Source organism: Globicephala melas, chromosome 7 (assembly GCF_963455315.2).
Source record: "Globicephala melas chromosome 7, mGloMel1.2, whole genome shotgun sequence".
NCBI classification, from domain to species: Eukaryota; Metazoa; Chordata; class Mammalia; order Artiodactyla; family Delphinidae; genus Globicephala; species Globicephala melas.
The window spans coordinates 46,932,618-46,954,325 of record NC_083320.1 but is presented as its reverse complement, the minus strand read 5'-3'; the positions used below and the strand labels follow the sequence as shown (position 1 = coordinate 46,954,325).

Sequence of the window (21,708 nt, the reverse complement as noted above, 5' to 3'; positions counted from 1 at the left end):
AGTCATTTTTTTCCTACATCTTATGGTAGTGAGTGATCTAATGAGGATTTTAACCCAGGTCTGTCTTATTCCAAAGGAATCTTTTCCCTGTATTACTAACAATAGAAAATGTTTTCCATTTCTATTTCCTCTGTATTAAGCACAACTTTTCTACAGAGAATACTGCTTTCAAAAGTGCAGGTTTGGGGCTTCCCTGGTGGTGCAGTGGTTGAGAATCTGCCTGCCAATGCAGGGGACACGGGTTCGAGCCCTGGTCTGGGAAGATCCCACATGCCGCGGAGCAACTGGGCCCTTGAGCCACAACTACTGAGCCTGCGCGTCTGGAGCCTGTGCTCCGCAACAAGAGAGGCCGAGATAGTGAGAGGCCCGCGCACCGCGATGAAGACTGGCCCCCGCTCACCGCAACTAGAGAAAGCCCTCGCACAGAAACGAAGACCCAACACAGACAAAAATAAATAAATAAATTTATTTATTTAAAAAAAAATAATAGTCACAGGACAAGGCAGCTCCCATTCTACCATTTAACAGCTTAGAATACTATTCACATGTCATGAAAATTGCTAAACATTACAAGGGAAACACTTAAAAAAAAAAAAAAGTGCAGGTTTGGATAATTCCTGATGTAAGAGGACAAGAACCCTTCTGAAAACAAGCATTCTAACGATGATCCCTTGAGGATATACTGCCATGTTCAGCTAGTATTTTTCATCATTATGCCTCTTCAGTAACGACCAGTTCTCTTCTTAACATGTATTTAAAGGATTAAGACTGCGTGATGTAGCTGCTCATAATGCTTTCACTTATTTGGTTTAAGCACAGACATTTTAACCTTATTTTCTGAAGTATTTAACATCCAAATCAGATCAGCAAACTATGGCTTGTGAGTCTGTTTTTGTAAATAAAGTTTTATTGGAACATAGCCACACTCATTTGTTTACATGTTATCTATAAAGGGAGAGTTGAGTCCTTGCCACAGAGACTGTATAGCCCCTAAGCCTAAAACATTTATTATGTGGCCCTTTACAGAAGATGTTTGCTGATCCCCGATCTCAATAGTAATACCTCAAATATTAGAAAAAGCAGAGAGAACAATCTTAAAAATATCAAAGTGAATGCCTTTCTTCTTAATAAGCTGGCTTTCAATATCTCTTGATCATTGTATATACTTTAGGGCTCAACCTTTGAAGTATTAAGCTACCTGCAGCCCACAGTGCAAGGGGCAACCTGCCCAGAGAAGAACGCTCAAGAGTGGGAATCTCAGAACTTGGGTTATATTCTTGCACTCTGCCAACAACCTGTATATCTATAGTCATGGGTGATTCATCACTGGTAAAACGCTGATTTAGGCAAAAGACTTCAGAGATGCAGTTTTGTATTTTATACTTCAATAAATTGTGAAGTATGTATTTCATACTTCAATAAATTGTGTAACCCAATGGCTGATTTTACACGAGGCTGCCAGTTTTGTAGGGCTACATTGCCAACTTCTTGATAACTGCTTGTTTTGGTGGTGGTAGTTTGTGGGTTTTGTTGTTTGTTCATTTGTTTGTTGTTTGCTTTCTTTTTTTTAACACCTTTATTGGAGTATAATTGCTTTACAATGGTGTGTTAGGTTCTGCTTTATAACAAAATGAATCAGCTATACATATACATATACATATATCCCCATATCTCCTCCCTCTTGCGTCTCCCTCCCACCCTCCCAATCGCTCTAGGTGGTCACAGAGCACTGAGCTGATCTTCCTGTGCTATGCAGCTGCTTCCCACTAGCTAGCTATTTTACATTTAGTAGTATATATAAGTCCATGCCACTCTCTCATTTCGTCTCAGCTTACCCTTAACCCTCCCCGTGTCCTCAAGCCCATTCTCTACGTCTGTGTCTTAATTCCTGTCCTGCCCCTAGGTTCTTCATAACCAATTTTTTTTTTTTAGATTCCATATATATGTGTTAGCATACGGTATTTGTTTTTCTCTTTCTGACTTACTTCACTCTGTATGACAGACTCTGGGTCCATCCACCTCATGCTTTTGTTTTTTGTTTTTTTTTTTTTTTCATGCTTTTGTTTTTAATGTGACCTATATGGATCTGTGGAACGTCACTCTATAAAAGTTTACCTTATTACTGATTATGTTTGCTTTCGGCTTCTCATTACTGTATCTATGACCATTCTTGGCATTATACAATAGGCTAAATGTCTTTCTGTTCTAAAAGTGCCTGAACCACAAATCATATGATTTAAATACTCTTTCATCTCCATGCTCAGACTGAGTCTTTGTTCTTTCTGTCTACTTTCTGATGATAATGTTATTTGCATATAGATTTTTCTCAGTTGTGATTTCTAGTTTGTTTTTTCTTCCCCTTGATGGTTGCTTAGGGAATTATAAATGCACTGCTGGCTTGAGATAGTGCAGCCTAGTGGTGTAGACACTCCTCACCTCAGATCCATGCTCTTTTATTTACTAGGTGGTTTACCATAGTCAAGTTCCTTAATTTCTGTGAGCCTCAGTTTTCTTATATGTAAATTGTGACTAATAATAGTATCTCTCATAGAATTGCTGTATAGATTTTAAAAGATTTTAAATGCTTTAGTACGGTACTGGGCTCACAGAAATTAAGGGCTTGATAAACATTAGCTGCTCTTACTATCATAACCAATAACATTATTTATAATATTGTCAGGCTTAACAAATAGCAGAAATATTAATTGTCCATAGAAATAAAAACAAAAGCCTTCACTGAAATAGATTATAGTCAACATAAAATTCTTTACATTCGCACTGTTTAATAGGTACCTGTTAAAATTTTAAAGGACGGTTATGTTTCTAGCTGGATGTTCTGGGAAACCAAATAAAGTAGATAATTGTACAGTATGATAATCAAAAAAGGATGTCTTTATAAATAGCTTGAAATAGTTCCCCAGATGCAACTTGAATAAAGGAAATAAACGGCTGACTTGAGGTCAGAGCAGAATTCCTTAGTATGATTCACTAGACACTGGAAGCCCCAGCCCTGCATTTTCCCATTGCCTCTTGGTTAGAAAAATTTACATTGGGGTAGCATTATACTCTTGAGGCTATTTTCTAAAAAAAATTCTAAATTTAGATATTAAGTGTGTAATCTTGGGGCAGTTCCCAGGTTTTAAAATGGGTTCAAAATTTTAGATGGGAGTATTTGACAAAAATTCTTGCAAGTTGTCCTCATGACTGAAAGTAGATATTTTTGGTTCCTGTATTTGGGTGGCAAATACAGGAATACTATAGCAAAATTATTTAGATATTGTGACATTGACTACAAGAATTCCTTGATGACTGAAGAGCAGCTGTTTTTCATTGTTGCTTATTATCCTCAAAATAAAACAAGGAAGAGTTTTCAGGCTCACTGTTACTTCTAGGTACAGTATTACTCATGATTAGAGTTAATTTATTATTAATTAGAGTTAATTATTATTGGCCAATTTAATAATTGAGTATAAAGGAGTAAAACAGTTGAGTCTGTTATCATTTGGAGAATACTTAAAAGTGTCATGTTTAAAAAAGTTGACTTTCCAAATGTGTTGTGAGAGTAGGAGTAGTTTTCGTATTTTGCTCATTGCAGAATATTAAATTAGGGTCTGGCCATCTCCCCAGATTCTGAACTACTTTTTTTCAGGTTTGTTGTTGTTGTTGGATATAAGTGTATATATAGGAAATGTATCAGGAATGTAGGTATCTCCTTTAAGTATTCATAATAACTTAGTGAAGACCTAACAACTGTAGGAGAATAATAGTAAGAAATAGAAATTTCAGATTGGAGTTTTTAACTCAAAGATTACAACTCATCATTGTTTTATGAAATCAAAGTATGAGTCATAACCAGTAATTTTTAAAAAATGGAATGAAATATAATGTGTGTATGTTGGGTTGTGTGGGCTATGATATAAACTATAATCTTGTGGGTTGTGGTTAAAAATAAAAAGTTTGAAATCCACCATCTTAGGTGATCTTTCTGTCCCCTGCTGACTGGTCCAGGTACTTTCATCTCTCTCTGTTGCCATTTCTGATTAATGGGTGCTGGTAAACATGCATACTAACTTTTTGTGTGTGTGTGTGGTATGCGGGCCTCTCACCACCGTGGCCTCTCCCGTTGCGGAGCACAGGCTCCAGACGCGCAGGCTCAGCGGCCATGGCTCACGGGTCCAGCCGCTCCGCGGCATGTGGGATCCTCCCGGACCGGGGCACAAACCCGTGTCCCCTGCATCGGCAGACGGACTCCCAAAAACTGCGTCACCAGGGAAGCCCCATACTAACTTGTTTAGAATGTGTTAATAACTCATTAAGTGCCTGAGTGAATGAACACTCTCAGAGACTAGTACATTATCTTACAGTTAGAGTGATATCAGATTTTTCTCATGTTTTGTTTTGTGTTGTTTGTTTTGGGGTTTGTGTATATTTCCAATCTTTTTATTTTAGAAAATATTGATGCTGATGGACAGGGATTTTGTCAAGGAGGATTCAGCATTGATTTTACTAAAGTAAGTTCTCATTTAAGACTGAGTGAGATTCAGATCTACCTTATTATCTAAGCCATGGTTAAAAATTAACTGGTTAATACTTCAGATTCTCTGTAACTATTACCTGTTTTATGAAAACAGCTAATAAAAATGACCCATGCATTTTGATATCCGTTGCTTTATATTATTCTCTCCCTAGGAGACATTGCTTGTTTGAAATAGACATCAAAATGGAATGAAGGACAGTAGAAAATCTCCTGAGTAGAAGATAGATAGCTGTTATGACTTAATATTAATATTACAATTTCCAGTTGGATAAATTGATAGACTATTAAACCTTTCTATTTTTGACTGAAATTGAGTTTTTGTAAAAGCTAGCAATGGGAGCTTTCTTACAAAATCAGAGTTTAGTTACATAAAAGTTGAAAAACATGCTTATTTACCATCTATTATGTGCCTACAGGCAACAAGTAAAGTTGAAGCAATTTAATTATTGTAAGAAATCTCATATACAGGGCTCTATGTATTTTTAGCTAAGCTGATGTGCTCTCTAGAGTTGATAGTTTTTAAGCTATTTTTTAAAAATAAGAATTCCATTTATATTTTCAAAGGAAATTTTTCTTAAGTACTTCTCTTTATGTAATTTTCTTTTGTGTGTGGGTTTTTTTTTTGTGGGATATATGAACATTTTGAATATCAAATTGAGACTATTAATTACTCCTAGAGAAGTCTCAAAAATACATTGCTTGGTTAAAAGTAGAGCTTCCTTAGAAAGCTTAATATGGCTTTCTTAGAAAATGCAAACAGAAGTGCCTTAAATTTATTAAAACAACAGAAACTATAATCATGATTCAGAAAAACTAATAAAGCATTTTCTTATTTTTTTAATTTGTATTTTATCTGTATTAAAATTTTTTTTCTAGATTAGATACTGGTAATTATAGTTGACTCTCCTTATTAAGTAATTGATTTTAATTCACTCAATTTGAAATTCATAATTCAAAACTTATTCATAATTACTTATAATTTAAAATTTAAGGAAGCAAAACAAAGAGAGATAAAGTATATTAATGCATATTAGGTTTCAACTCATATGATGTGTTTTCAAATAGGTGTTGTATTAAAGCAAAAAGTGTCCTTATTTTCTGTACTTATGCCAGTACAACTATAACCCCAGAAATATTCCCATACTATGAACAGTCATTGCTATATTAACTGTTTGCTTTCTTCAACTCATTTCTGAAAAATGGTGTCATTTTAAAGCAGACAACTTAGAAATATCTTTTACATAGCCATGGCCAGAGGTTGTTGAAAGCTTGAAAGGCTATATGTCCATTTGGAGAGAGAAAAATTTTCTCTTAACCTCCAGCAAGAGGAAATTTTAAAAATACTATGTTCAAACACTAACTACCTTGAATTAGATACTTATAATTTGTTACAGATGTAAGAAATGCTAGTCAGGTATAATTTGTATATATAATATACCCTGAAAAATTTACCCTCTAACCTCACTCTTGTTTAGATATGCAAGACACTAAAATTTTTCCTTTAGCTGAAAAATTTTTAATGATTATTAGAAAGGAAATTTGCCTATGTAGTCACAAAGGTAATATACAGAATTAAGGAGTGACTTTTTTCTAACTGTAACCAATAATACTATGCTGATGGCACGTCATACCACGTGTGTGAAGCAGCCAAGATCTACGAATCTATATGTATATATATGTTTGTATATTTTCACATATTAAGTGAATATATTATAAGTTTCCTTTTTGATATTTATTGCATTGTGTTTTAGAAAAAGTATAGTGAAAATTACTGAATTAGATGAGTTTAAGACTTATGATTTTGTTTGCTTTAATATATACATGTTTAATATATGCATATAATATTTGCATATATATGTCATATATACATATATACTTGTATATGTAGCTTTTATGTTTATTACATTGCTCTCCATTTTTAAAGCTACCTGTTTTAAAATATGTATCTTTTTGTTTGATTTAATCTAGGCTGACAGAGTACTTCTTGGTGGTCCTGGTAGCTTTTATTGGCAAGGTAGGTTAATCTTTCAAAAACTACCCAATAATGACTGTGTTTCAGACTCATCTGGCTTATCATGTGCCTATGAGACCTTTCAAATTATTTTAAACAAAGAAATGGAAAAATAAAATTTAAATGTATAATCACTATCTTTGTATAAATTGTATAAAAATTGTGTACAATTTTTTTTAAAAAGGACTATAACATCATATAAGGTGTATGTAAAATATATAAATATATAACATAATATATAACGTATATTATATATATTCCTAGTAGAAAATAAACTGAATATTTTAAAAGTAAATTATAAAGTAAATTAATAAAATAATTTATTTTTATTGTTTATGATATGTACTTTTTCATCTCTGTACTTCAGAGGAAATGATGTAATTAAGCATTAGAAAGTGTGTGGAACTGATTTGTAATAGGTAAATTGTGGCCTTCCAAAAGCTCATGGTTTTAAACTTAATTTGAATTTGCACATTAAAATATTTAAATGGTCATTTTCTCATTAATCGCTGACATCAAGAATGATTTCTTTGTGTTTGGGGAGTTTTTTAAATAGAGGATCTTATTAAGTTTCAAAAGAATATATTAAACTGGCATTGACGATTGATGTAAAGATAAAACACTACATTCTTTAGTCATTTTCTGAGGACTAATAAAATTACCATTTGAACAAATGTATAACAGATCATTATTTTCTGACAGTTTGAAAATAGGTAACTATATCTGCTTATTTTCTTAGCTTATGATTCATTTATCATTAGAGACACATTTATTTAGTCAATATAGTCACGTTTATTTTCTGCTAAAAAGTGCCATTTACCAGATTCTGTTATTCAAGCATTGTCAATATTTGGAAGAACTGGAAAATCTATGACTATATTGATTTGCAAGTACTTTCTGATTCTGAATTTTACTTCTGTATTCTGCACTCTGCTTTCTTTACTTGCTTCCTTGTAGGAAAACCTGTGCTTTTGCTTTATAGAAAGGGAAACTAAAAGAGATTTGCTGAAGGAAAACAGGATGGAAGGAAAATAAGAAGGAATGAGAAATGGGAATAAGTGAAAAATTGGAAGGAATGGCAAAGGAGAAAAAGAAAAATCAGGCAAAGAGGATCAGTATGAGAAACATACTAAAACTGAAAAATTTGTATTTCTATGAATTGTACCTCTATTGGAAAATGAAATGATTTAGGAAAATTATACTTGAGTTTTACAGTTTTACAATAAAAATTAAAATAGCAGCTCTGACTCTATGTAAGAAAATAGATATTAATGCTTTCTAATTAGCTATAAAACATGGATTTATTTTTCTTCTTTACTGCTAGGTATGTCATTCAGTGGAAGGGAGGGAAGTGTCTGATGAGCATGTGAGGGAACCAAAGATAGATTTTGTGATTCTCAGTCAGGACTCTTTGTTAACTCTGCCTTTTTAAGAGACACAGCTGTGAACATGTTTAAATGACTTGTTCTTTTAATACCTTGAGCATGCACAATGTATGCATTCCTGTTTATTATAAATTAGGACAGATACTATTAATATTATATTCACTAGAGATTTATTATAAATGGTATATAATATGTAACTGAAAACTCAGTGACTGGACGGAGAATATTTTGTTTTAATAAGATTAAAATCAGCACGTTTCACTGTGAATAGGTAAGATATTAGGATGAATTTTTCTATAGATCTCAGAATTGTCTCTGTAAGAATAGAGAAAATGATAATGGTGTTTTATTCCAAAGACATGATAAATTTTCCTGTGTTCTTTGATTCAAGAAATATTTAATGAATCCCTCCTATGTGTTTGGTACTGTTTAGGCACAGAGGGTAAAGTAGTGACCCAGACAGAAAGTGTTTCTGCCCTACAAACTCAGCTTATGTGACTGGAAAAATTGGAACAAGATTAATATCTTTAGCTATTATGATTTTCTTTCTGAAATAGCAGAAATGAAGAGATTATTTTTCATATGTTATGGAGATGGCATTTGATAAATCAAACAACCTTTCTTGGGGCAGGGAGGCAGTCGATTTTTATGTAGTTGTCTGGATTTCTTGTGTACTTAATAACTTAAGGTTGGGAAGAAAAGTGAACTCACTCATTCAAGCTGCTTTCATAAAAGTGTCCAAATAACTTGTTAAAAAATCAGTTTAACAAATTATTATGAAGGTAAAAGTAATTATTTCAGTAGGTTTTTCAAGTTCTAACTTGAAATTTGGTTTGGAAACAACCTTTGATTTTATGATTCCATTTATTTAACATTGATTTTTTTTTAGTGAATTAAAACTAATTCTGCATTTATAAATTTTTGTTTTTTAGCAGAGACTAATTTTAAGTACTAGCTTGAATAGAAATAATTGTGACTTAAAAAATAATCAAATTTCAGATTTAGTATTATGAAGAAGAGTTATTTAAGGCTAATAATTAGAAAGACATATCTAATCTATTTTCTTTCATGCAGGTGCTATCCATCATCTGTGTCATAAAGTTCCCATTAGAAACTTGTCATTTATTTTATATATTTTTTTCAGGTCCACACATTTCAAATTATAATTTATTTTATGTATTTATTTCAGGTCAGCTCATTTCAGATCAAATAGCAGAAATTGTATCTAAATATGACCCCAAAGTTTATAGCATCAAGTATAATAACCAGTTAGCAACTCGGACTGCACAAGCTATTTTTGATGACAGTTACTTGGGTAGGTAAAATCAAAATATGGATTTATTTTCTGGTGTTGTGGTGGATTTGTCCTGTATTTACATATGCTGCTTTCAGTAGGAAAATCTTTTATGTGAAATAGATTAAGATTTTCTTAAAATATAGGGAACATATTTGTTATGAATACTTAGGTTATATTGTATGTCAGTAACTGAAATTTAAGAGCGTGATTATTAACACAATGATAATAATAATAGATAACCTTTAAGATATGCTTGGCCCATCCTGGGCATTGTTCTAAGTGCTTACTTGTATTAACTCATTTAGTCCTCACAACAGGTCTATGAAAGTGTCCTAATGTTTTACTCCCATTTTATAGATAAAGAAACAGGCACAGAGAGGCAAAATAATTTGCCTAAAGCCCCTCACTTGTAACTTGCTTTTCTGAGATTCCAACCCAGGCAGTCTGACTCCTGAACTTTTATTCACTATGTTAAACTACAGTTTTGGTTTAGGATTTATTAACTTTTGTTCTCTCTCTTTAAATTTCTCATATTCATTAAACCAAATAATACATGACAGAAATAGTATTTTGCTGATTGAGAAAACCTGTTTTCGCTTCTTTATGATGCAGATTTACCCTGTTTTTAACTGACTCCTTTGTAAAGTTGATAAAACAGGTTTATATTTCTAACAGAGATATACTGTTTAAGTATTTAACTCCATTATTTTCTTTAAGATATATTTATCATATACATATGAATCTATTACTCCTAGAGGACAAAATATTACATAATTAAAGGAATTACTTGAAGATATTTTCCAGGAAAGCTTAGTCAGCAAGTACGCTGAAGATAACCAGTCCTGCCCTGATGGTGTCTTACCTTTGGTTCCCCTTTAGGTTACTCAGTGGCCGTCGGAGATTTCAACGGTGATGGCATAGATGGTATGATGCACTTGAATTATATTTAATCCTCTTTAAAAAAATGAGGCTAAGCATTTGAAACAAGTGGCATAGAAAAATTTCAGCAATGAAAGAGTTTTGAAATTGAGCTTGGTCTCTGGTAAACTTTCTCTAGCAGCCAAGGGGGCTGAGGGCCTCAGTGACCTCTTGTCTGCTCCTTTCCAGCCCCCAGCACTTCAGTTATTTCTTCAGCTCCTTCATTCTTGATTTCAGCAGATTCAGTTCTCTTGGAGAGGCATAGTTTAATAGTTTCTTCTTTCTTCAGGCCCGTAATTTGTAACCTTCCAAGCTCTGTCAGTAAGGCTGTTACCCCATCCTCTCTCTGTTCATCTTCAGAGCTCAATCTGGGGATCCTAGGCTCTACCTGATTTTGATCACATTTCTGTGCCACTGCCACCTCTACCCTGTTTCGCTTTGCTCTGAATTATCTTTCATTACTGTATGTTTAGCTTTTCTTCATTCTTAAGCCCTTTGCTCTTGTCTCTTCTCTTTCACAAGACTGTGAATACCTTGAGGGCACACATGCATTTATTTGAGTTCTCAAGAATCTTTCCATGTTTCTTAAAGATTTGATTTTGTGGTTAAAAAATGCTGGGGTCATTTATTATGGAGTACCAAGTTTTTAAAATCTCTTACTCATTGTCTACTGAAATAATACTTAAAGCTTTCTGACATAACCACTTATTCCTGCAGTTGCCAATACTGGCCTTAAAAATGAGTAATTAAGTTTTTTCTTTTCAGACTTTGTTTCAGGAGTTCCAAGAGCAGCAAGGACTTTGGGAATGGTAGGAAAGTTAAAAGGTGTTTTCTAAAAATATCTGGGTTGTTTTATATTTTACTCTATTTCATATGCTTTTGTTTTTCCTGCACAGGTTTATATTTATGATGGGAAAAATATGTCCTCCTTACACAATTTTACTGGTGAACAGGTATGCTTTTAAAGTGTTGTGTTTTGTTTTATTTTTTTTCTCACTTAACATTTTAACACCAGCACTTCCTAATGTCTTTAAAACTTTTCTTAGTAATACTCTGATGGTTTAATATTCAATATATAGTAACTGTTTAATATTTGATATTATAGATATAAAATAAGCTTTAAATATTTCTCCTTTGTTATAACCAAAGTGATTTGTTTAAGTAAAGACTTGTAATTGCCCTAATAGCTTTTTTTTTTTAAAGGAAATGCAGAATCTAATTGCACACATACAAAACCAAAAAATTCCTTTTTCCTTGCTGATGACATTAAATTATCTTTTAAAAAATGATCTCTGCCTTTTAATTTTATTAGATGTAAAACAAAGCATGGCCCAGATGTGTTTACTATAGATATTACAAGTAAACTTCATTTGTGCTACAAGAAATAAAACATTCTTCAGTTAAAACTTAGTACTAGACATTCTCTACAATTACAGGCGTTTTATAATATTCTGTATTGTATGACTCAAAGATTGAAGTGGTAAGTTAGTACAGACATACCTTGTTTTATTGTGTTTTGTTTTATTATGCTTCATAGATTCTGCGTTTTTTACAAATTGAAGGTTTGTGGCAACCCTGAGTTGTCAGATGATGGTTAGTATTTTTTAGCAATAAAGTATTTTTAAATTAAGATATGTACATTGTTTTTTTTAGACATCATGCTATTGCACACTTAATAGACTATATAGTATAGTGTAAATGTAAATTTTATATGTATGGGAAACCAAAATATTTGTGTGACTCACTTTATTAGGCTATTTGATTTGTTGTGGTGGTCTGGAACTGAACCTGCAATGTCTCCGAGGTACGCCTGTAATGATAAAGGAAAAATTAATCAATAGGTAGAGAAGAAACGTCTCCTAGTTTGCAGATCTGGGATTTATGCCCACTTCTTGTTCAGTTGACTCTGTTGGGCTTTGTGAGAGGATTGATAGGATGGGAAACTAGACCCGAGGTCCCCAGTAACCTCTTCCCGTTTGTGTGGTGGTCAGGGTTGACACCTGCAGTTGACAGCCATTAGGCTTGTGGCAGGGGTGGCTGTCCCTTTGTGCTGTTGTGACTTCTTCACCTCAAGCAGCTTCTCCTGTCCGATGACCACGTGTGTCTCTGGATCTTGTTGTACTTGATCCTTGATGCTTTCTCTGTTCTTCCTCAGCTCTTTTGTGGGGGAAAGCACGGGCTTTCCATTAGGACAAACGTGGGCTCTCACTACTCACTACTACATTGGGCAGGGTGTTTCCCACTGTAAATCTGGTGGCTCATGTATAAAAATAGGGATACTGGTAACTTGCTCATGGGGTTGTGGTGAGAATCAAAGGAAAATATTTTAGTGATAATACCCAGGCCAGGACTTGTCTCAGTAAATGCCATCCTTTCTTTACAGTTTCAGGCCTGATGCCCTGAGAGACCAAGGCCCAAGAATAGTATTCTGTTAAATTCCAGTCAGCACTTCATCATGGTACCCCAAATACAATGCACTTTATTACCTTGTGATTGAACACAGATTGCACTTTTCATTTTCTCAATTACACTGTATAAATTCAAAATAGATTAACATATTAATCTCCCATATCATTCCCTCCTGATAGCTCAGCTAATCAAATTTTGGAAGCTTTGCTAACTTTACGTTTTTTTGGTTTGTTGACTCATCCTTCATTTTAGTTTGTCTTTAATCTGTCACCTCTCCTAGTTTTGTATGTCGGAGTCTCTTTAGAACTTTCCTTTTTCACATGTATTTCCAGCCAGGCTGCTCTGTCTGTGATGGCCAGCAGTCTCCTGTGGTGGGGAGAGGACATTCTTTCTCCCTCTGCAAAACAAGCCCATGATAAAACCAAGTACATTTGTACTGTGTGTAAGTCAAAAGCAAAACCACTGGCACATAGTTGATTGAGATGTGAAACAAAAATGAATTCCAGTCTCTATCTTTCCGAACAGTAATTTCTTTAGAGTTGTAGTGGTTTCACATAGGAAGAACCATTTATGACCTATTAATAATTATTATTTTTACTGCATAGGCATCATTTATAACTTCTTGGGTTCAGTTGAAACGTCTGTTTGTGACTGTCTCTCTTTCTGGTAGTGTGTTTGTCTGGTGTGCTTTGGGTAAGTGGAGAGGAAGGGAGACAGTAGGTGGGGCCTTGGAAGGAGGCTTGATTGTATTTGGACTTAAATGGCATGTGCTGAAGACACCAAAATGATATACATGTGCTATGTCTTGCCAGTAAATCTAGGAGAGTATGCAAGCCTCATTAACTGATTGTCATTGTTTTGGTAGGATAAACGAAAGAAGAAATTTAGATTGAAGCACTATATGCAGAGAAAAAAATAATCCTTTCTATTTCATAAATATACAACAAATATTAACTGTCTAAGCTAGTTGGATGAAATGTAAACATTTCATTTTCATCTTATTATCCAGATGGCTGCATATTTTGGATTTTCTGTCGCTGCCACTGACATTAATGGGGATGAGTAAGTTTAAAAAAATGTTTCCAGAAACAGTTTTCCTCTGTGTTTATGAACGCTTTACTAAAACTAAACATTTTTTCTTCTGTTTCTCTGTCCCCTTCCTGCTAATCTTTCTATTTAAGGAACCAATTTGAAGCAACCTTAATCACAAATACTAGAAAACCTTTATGTTGTTAATAATTTCTTTCAATAGCTTTTATAATATGAAGGAATAAAGTAACTTTATGAATTACTCATAGTTTCTTAAAAGAGCTGAAGGAAGGCTTGAATTAGAAATGATCATTTCAAATGTGGCTATACGAGCTGTAGAAAGAGGAAAACGTGAGTTTTAATAAGAAAGAAAATGATTATTAGTAGTCACATGGAATTTGATCTTGCTTTTGGTGAAAAAGATTATGTTTTTTAGTTACGCAGACGTATTTATTGGAGCGCCTCTCTTCATGGATCGTGGTTCCGATGGCAAACTGCAGGAGGTGGGGCAGGTCTCAGTGTCTCTGCAAAGAGCTTCGGGAGACTTCCAGACAACCAAACTGAATGGGTTTGAGGTCTTTGCAAGGTTCGGCAGTGCCATAGCCCCTTTGGGAGATCTGGACCAGGACGGCTTCAATGGTAAGGTCAAAGTTTATAACAGCTGTGTGTCCTGATTTTCTGTGTCCACCTGGAAAAGTCCTGTACCCCACCCGTAGAAGTTCACTTGAGCAAACCTCCTTCCTGGAAAGAAGGATTTGAGTGACACACGAGGTTCTATGACAAGTTGCTCGTTTTCCTTAAAAATCAGAGCAAAATTTTCAAAAATTGATTCTCATGAGTTATTATTCATGCAGCCTCAAATTAGAGCGTTAGAGTGCTTAATTTTTTTTTTTGTTTGTTTTGTTTTCTTGCGGTACGCGGGCCTCTCACTGTTGTGGCCTCTCCCGTTGCGGAGCACAGGCTCCGGATGCGCAGGCTCAGCGGCCATGGCTCACAGGCCCAGCCGCTCCGCGGCATGTGGGATCTTCCCGGACCGGGGCACGAACCCGTGTCCCCTGCATCGGCAGGCGGACTCTCAACCACTGCGCCACCAGGGAAGCCCTAGAGTGCTTAATTTTAAAAAAGATTTTTATTGGAGTATAGTTGATTTACAATGTTGTGTTAATTTCTGCTGTACAGCAAAGTGAATCAGTTATACATATATGCATTCTTTTTTAGATCCCGTATAGGTCATTACAGAGTATTGAGTAGAGTTCCCTGTGCTACATAGTAGGTCCTTATTAGTTATCTGTTATATATATAGTAGTGTATATATGTCAATCCCAATCTCCCAGTTTATCAAAGTGGTTCATTTTAGAAAGGAGCTTGCACTCCCAGGGAGCCCAGTGTGAGCTGGTGCTTTTCTGTGTCTCTGTCCTGCTTAGCAGCAGTGCCCTCTGCTGTCCATTTGGATACAAGTGTAAAAAATGCTCCCAGGCATATTGTCAAGGCAATGCTGACCCTAATGCATCCCTCAAAGGTATTATTTGCCACTAATATTTTATTGTTGTAGCTGTCCAGAATATTCTGCGGGAGGTTATATCTCCCTTCATGGGGACAAGTAAAAAGGTATAAGCTCAGTGTTTTATAATAGTCCCATTTAAAAATTTAATTAATAGCTGTAGATATCTTTAAAAATCAAAGTTGGCATCTACTATAGAGTAAAATATAGATTACAAATTACCAAGTTTTTTTTTTTAAAAAAAGAATACTGCTAAAAACCTTTCTAGAGGTCACAAAATGAAGAATTGAACTGTTGGTTTGTTTATATAATCAACAATATATAGGGATATGCCCCTGAAAATGTAAAGAAAGTTATAAATTAAGATGAAAGCTTCAAAAATGCAGATGACTCTCAAATCTCCCAGTTAGTAGTAGAAAAGGGAAATGTTTGTTTGGCCTCAAGACCCCACGCCTGCCTTGTGGGTAGTTTTATGTCACACTAGAAGTGTCATCTCTCACCCTAGAAGTTTTCATTGTTAGTGAAAAACTACTCAAGGGGACATTTTGCTTCCTAAAATAGTCTTAAAGATTTTTTACCACCAAGAGAACTTAACATAAATCAAATGGAATTCTGGTATAAAGTTCAACATAGAACTGTAAAAGAATACTATAGAACAGACCAAATCATTACTTATTGATAACAAAGACTACCTAGAAAACACAGGGCCAGATTCGAGGTTCTACCTTGAACACACCTGAGTTCTTTGCTATAGCTGGGCCTGTCTCCAGGTGTTTTGGTAGAGCCTGGACGTGTTTGCTGTCATCTTGTCTTGAGGATAGTCCACACACTTTAAAGAATGTTTCTTTAATATCAGGATCCAGACAACATCTCATCCTGTTTTCCCTATTTCTATTAAAATGTATTATCTGTGAACACAAAAATTATAAGCAATGACAGCTAAAAAATATCGAGGTTTACAACGATTTTACAAAGAGATTTTACTTTTAGAGATAGATACCATAGAGGATGATTTTATTCTCCCAAAGTGTCTCCTGGGGGTCTTATTGTCCCAAAGAGTAGATTGTGACTGACAGTGTCTTCAGGAGAAAATGATCTGAGCTGTTATTTATGTAACTATATTTATATAGTTTATATATGTATATATATATGTATTTGTAGTTTATATGTATATATAGTTTATATATACATATAATGAAGGATTAGTTGTAACCTGGATCTTTTCCTTGTTCAGACCTGATGACATTGACTCTTTGTTATGTCTTTGCTGCTGATTTCCTCCCTTTCCACTTACACCCACTGGAAAAACCCTAGGTATCATCAAGAGGGTTGCCGAAAACAAAACAATAAAATTATGTTCCACAATTATGTGGAGTTTTTGTCAATACTTCTCCAGAAAGGCAGAGGGAAAAAACACAGAAAAGAGAAACTAAAATGATCAAAGGAAGAGACTGATGACATGAAAAAGTAGGGCTCTCCAGACTAGACAGATACCAGCCAAGAGAAAAGATGATTAGAATGTACAAAATAATGAAAGGTTTAGAAAAGGTAAGGAGAATTTTTAAAAACCATCTCTCAACAGTAGAGCCATATTCTGTTGGAAAATTGTATTTTAATTAAAACTTTCTTAATGCACGTGTCAATTTAGAAGTTATATTTATCTTTTGAAACTTGAAAAAGATAAGGAAGGACTCTTACATAATTTAAATACTACTTTTTATTTAAGGGTAACAAATTCTTAGTTGGTGCTTACTGCAGGCCAAGCACTGTTCTAACTGCTAAAAATGAGAGGATAAATTAGAGCCCATCCATGTCCTTAAGGAATTTAGCATCAGTAGGAGCAAGTTTAATGTGAACAAGTAAACACTGGAATGTAGTCATCACAGTGTTTGAGATATTCTTGGGCATGATGGTCTTAAAGAAAAGACGAGTGACCAAGGTGTCTTTGATGTCTCAGGGGTTGCAGCATTGAGGGGGCTGAAAACATTTCAGGTATATTAAGTAAATAGAGTCAGTTCGGAATGGCTGGTACATAGGGGCTATCATAGGCAAGATGGACACATCCTTGCTCTCATGAAATTTATGTTTTGTGGAGGAGCCATAGAGTAAACACTTAAAGGGGAAATTCGGATAGTGATAAAGGCTGTGGGTTTAAACAGAAAAAGGCAAGGTAACGTGATAGAGTACCTAGATGGAGAGGGGAGAGTGCATTGCTCCATAGCATGGCCAGCCTCTCTGACAAGATGACATTTGAATTGTGATTTGGACAAACAGGAGGAGCAAAGCTTGAAAAGCTCTGGAGCAAGAACTGTTAAGGCAGAGGGAACAGCAAGTATAAATCCAGAGATGGGGACTAGCTTGCTGAGTTTAAGAAACAGAGAAAAGGGCCGGGATTGGTAGGAAGAGTGAGTGAGGGTAGACTTGGGGTTGGGAGTGGGGTGATGAATGGACAAACCAGGTAACACGTAAATGCTTTGGGAAATAAGGATTTTAAGAAGGAAGATAACATGATATTAACATTTGGCAGTTTTGAAGAGAATGGATTATAGGGGCAAGAGTAGAAGTAGGAGGCCACTTAGGCTGCTTTAGGGATCCAGGCAAAGAATGAGAATGGCTTGTCCAGGGTGGGACCAGCAAAGATAGAGCGAAGTGGGCATAGTTATTTGTAATATATTCTAGAGTGAGGAAAGGTCATAGTGACTATTTGGTGTACTGTTTTGTTTTTAAAGCATTTCAAACTTTTTATTGTTTATTTCATTTCAGTATAAGTTGAGCAAGATAGAGATGAAATCATAACTTTCAACTTTCTGAGTCAGGTTGACTTCTCAAAAAACCTGAAAACCATGCCCAACTAAATTAACTAGAATTTTAAGAGCTAGAATGAACCTTAGAGGAATCTTTTTACATGTCCCTTCCCCTCTATTTTAAGGATGAGGCATTTGAGGTCCAGAATGGTTAAGCTATTTGTCCAAGGTCAGACCCGGAATATCTGGTTAAGCGATTTGTCCAAGTGATTAATTAAGCTTGGACAAACCCGGACAGACCTGGAATATCTGGCTCCAAATTAATGTCATTTCCATACAGTTTTGCTTGAATCTCCTTGAATTTGGTTGTTGCTTTTGAATTAAGAGTACCCTACTGCCACCACGCATGGCTGCTTTACCTGAAGTAGAGAGCCTGGCTGCCCAGAGGACTCATTCCTTCTTCGAGGGCTTCCTACTTTGAGTAGTAGGTTGTTATCTTGGACATCACCACATGAGGGTGCCGTGGGACCACAGCTGCCTCTGCTTCCTGTGCAACTCCCGGCCGCAGGAAGTCTCCTAGGTCCCATGGGGTAGCCCAGCCAAAGGGAGAGGAGAGAATGGCCAGGATGTGTCCTGGAATGGGGAATGGGAAAAGTTCTTTCCCAGAAAGAGAAGAGAATTGTACATGCGATCCCAGTGGAAATAAAGGTTTTATGGCATTGGTTTAAAAAAAAAAAAAAGAGTACCCTACTGAACTTTGAATCGATAAACATGATACATGGGTTCTAAAGATGTTAAGATCTTTTCCACAGAAATAATGATGAGTACTAAGACTTCCTTCTCTCCATCCTTGCCGTCCTCCCTCCCACTCTCCTTTCCTCCTTTCTTCCTCGCCTTCTCCCCTCCCTCTTTTCCCTCTCCTCCCTCTTCCCCTCTTCCTTTTCCCCCTCAGATATTGCAATTGCTGCTCCATATGGGGGTGAAGATAAAAAAGGAATTGTTTATATTTTCAATGGAAGACCCACAGGCTTGAATGCGATACCATCTCAGATCCTTGAAGGGAAGTGGGCTGCTCGGAGCATGCCACCAAGCTTCGGCTATTCAATGAAAGGAGCCACGGATATAGACAAGAATGGATATCCAGGTGCTTTCCTAGAAATACAAAGAGCATCTTAGATTTTTCGGTCCTAATAGCAAGTAGTATTAGTTACTGCTCTCTTGATTTCTGTTATAAATCATTTAAATTCAGTATTTCAACTACTGTTCAAGCCCTTGCTGTTGCTCAAGGCACTGTTCTCGTTACTGAGGGCATACAAAGCACAGACAGCTGTTTCCTGGGAGCTTCCAATATAAAGCACGTACTTCTTTTATTGTCTTGAAGTCTGTAATGAAATGTCAGAATGTGGAAGCTATAAACAAAAGCTTAGTCTAAGTTTTCAAATGTCAGCCATCTCTTTTTGTTTTTAATGGTCTAGCAGTTTTATGGACTTGACTAATCATCGTGATTTTTATGAAATATATTATCTCAGTAAATTCTCACAATAAGGCTGGTGAGGAATATGAGGTAGCTCAGCTCATTATTATGTCATTTTCTGGATGAGAAAAAGGACTGAGAAAGGTAATTTGCCCAAGCTTGCCCACTGGTTTGTGCCGGTACAAGAAGTGAGGCCTTTTTCTGGCTCTTATATACTTTGGAATATTTTAATGGATCTAGGATCATAACGGATATACTCTTTAAGTGAAATATAATGCGGAAAATTTAATTACTTTGCTGTTCAAACAGTTAATGAGCTCAATATATAATATGTTGAAGTGCTTTTAGAAACAGGACATGAAGTTGATTCTTATCTATGTTACTGTTATTTCAAGAATTTTTTGTTATAAATGTAATATATTTATTATAGAACTTTTAGAGAATATAGCAAAGCATATCATTCAATATGCTTTCTTTTTTCCAGTGCATTCACACAATTTTTTTAACAAAATACAATTATGCACTGTTATTAGCATATTTTATTCACTTAAAGTATTAGGTATTTCCCCATGTTATTATTCTTCTGAAGCATGAATTTATGTTTTCCATTCTATCAAATATTTGTATCATATCTTATTTAACTTTATTTTGGGGCATTTGTATCCTTATATATAATTCCGGTGCATTCCTCTGATTATTTCCTTAGGACAAAATTCTAGAATTGCTATGTCAGAGATTAGGCACTTTTTTTTTTAAGGCTGTTGATACACCTTGTCAAATTACAATCCTAATCCCTCTAAAGAAGGTTTTGCAACTTTTTAAAGCACTTACCAGCAGTAAGTGAGTTATTTTCCCACATTTCTGCCCACACTGGTGGTCATCTTTTATTTCTTTTTAAAATAACTTTATATGATAGGTGGAAAATGTTATTTTGTTTTAATCTACAGTTTTGGATTATTAGTGAGGGTAATAAGCATTTTTGTTTGCTTGCATATATATATTTACTTTTGTGAATTTCCTTTCTACATCTTTTTTTCTCCATTTCTATTGGAATGTTGTTTTTCTTTTCTTTCACTCATTTTTTTTAAACTTGTGGCTGTTCCTTAAATATCGAGGGTTTTAACTCCTTAACTCTTACATATATTTCTCAGTTTTGTCATGTTTTCTTGGGGGGCATAAAGAAATTCTTAATTTTTATGTAATCCATTGTACCTGTCTTTATGGTTTCTCATGTACTTTTCTGCTTAGAAAGGACTTCGTCAAATTTAGCTTGGGTATACTGAGAGAGAGTTCTGATTTCATTTTTTCCTAATTGTGAACCAGTGGTACCAGCTACATATAAAAACTAATGCATTCTATTCTTTTTGATTTGGATGCTATCTGCTGTCATTCTAAGCATTCTAAGTACAGTTGACCCTTGAACAACGTGAGTGTTAGGGGTGCCAACCTTCTGCACAGTCAAAAATCCACATATAACTAACTGTACACTCGGCCCTCTGTATCCACAGTTCCACCTCTGCGGATTCAGCCAACCTTAGGTTGTGTAGTGCTATAGTATGTGGAACAAAAAGTGGACTTTTTTCAGTGGAAAAAAAGTCCACTTATAAGTAGACCTGCACAGTTCTAGACCCGCGCAGTTCAGATCTATGTTGTTCAAGGATCAAGTGTATATGTATTGTGCTTTTTTGGTTTTGTTTTGTTTTTGAAACAAAATAAGTAAATGAAAAAGAGAAATTTTACAATGAAATTGTAAAATCCACAGGCATCTATAAAGCTTTTTCCTTTGGGGATGTGTGTGTGTTTGCGTGGTATACACTTCCTTATTGTTGCTGAATTTTACTACGTATCCATTAAAAAGATTCTTGTCTACCTGGATGGATGAAAAAATTAGTTTTATGATGAGTGTTTGCCATTGATGATAGCATATTTTAAGTTTTCATATACATTTTAGCCTTTTAGATGTTGTCTTACAACCACTTAATGAAGAATAGTTTTGAGACTATGTCTGTATCTTTATTATATGCATTGAGAGCTTTATGGAATGATATGTGAATTAAAAAAAATCATTATTAACATATTTTTCTGCTCTCTTTTAAGACTTAATTGTAGGAGCTTTTGGTGTAGATAGAGCTGTGTTATACAGGTAAGCATTTCCATTATCTGGTAATATAGGAATATTATGAATTATATGAAAGTTTTATAGTTAAGCACCAGTGTTTGAATTTCAGTTTAATTTTCTTGAAGTAATGATAAAATTTATTCTTTCTATTTAAGATTTGCTTCAGGCAAGTAGTAATGATACAAGGAGATCCCAAAGTAGAGAAAGCTATAGATTTTTTTTTTTTTTTTTTGGTGGTACACGGGCCTCTCACTGTTGTGGCCTCTCCCGTTGCGGAGCACAGG

At 35.0% G+C, this 21,708-nt stretch overlaps 1 protein-coding gene across 2 annotated transcripts in view; it reads left to right on the top strand.

Moving 5' to 3' along the window:
• ITGAV (integrin subunit alpha V) overlaps positions 1-21,708 on the top strand; it is an 86,646-nt gene that overhangs the window by 37,404 nt on the left and 27,534 nt on the right. For both annotated transcript variants that reach the window (XM_030850173.3, XM_030850182.3), the window contains exons 5-14: positions 4,450-4,511; positions 6,506-6,551; positions 9,123-9,248; positions 10,110-10,154; positions 10,914-10,957; positions 11,045-11,101; positions 13,567-13,619; positions 14,023-14,225; positions 18,784-18,975; positions 21,403-21,448. In XM_030850173.3, coding sequence (XP_030706033.1) covers positions 4,450-4,511; positions 6,506-6,551; positions 9,123-9,248; positions 10,110-10,154; positions 10,914-10,957; positions 11,045-11,101; positions 13,567-13,619; positions 14,023-14,225; positions 18,784-18,975; positions 21,403-21,448 — 874 coding nt within the window. The remainder of the gene's footprint in view (positions 1-4,449; positions 4,512-6,505; positions 6,552-9,122; positions 9,249-10,109; positions 10,155-10,913; positions 10,958-11,044; positions 11,102-13,566; positions 13,620-14,022; positions 14,226-18,783; positions 18,976-21,402; positions 21,449-21,708) is intronic.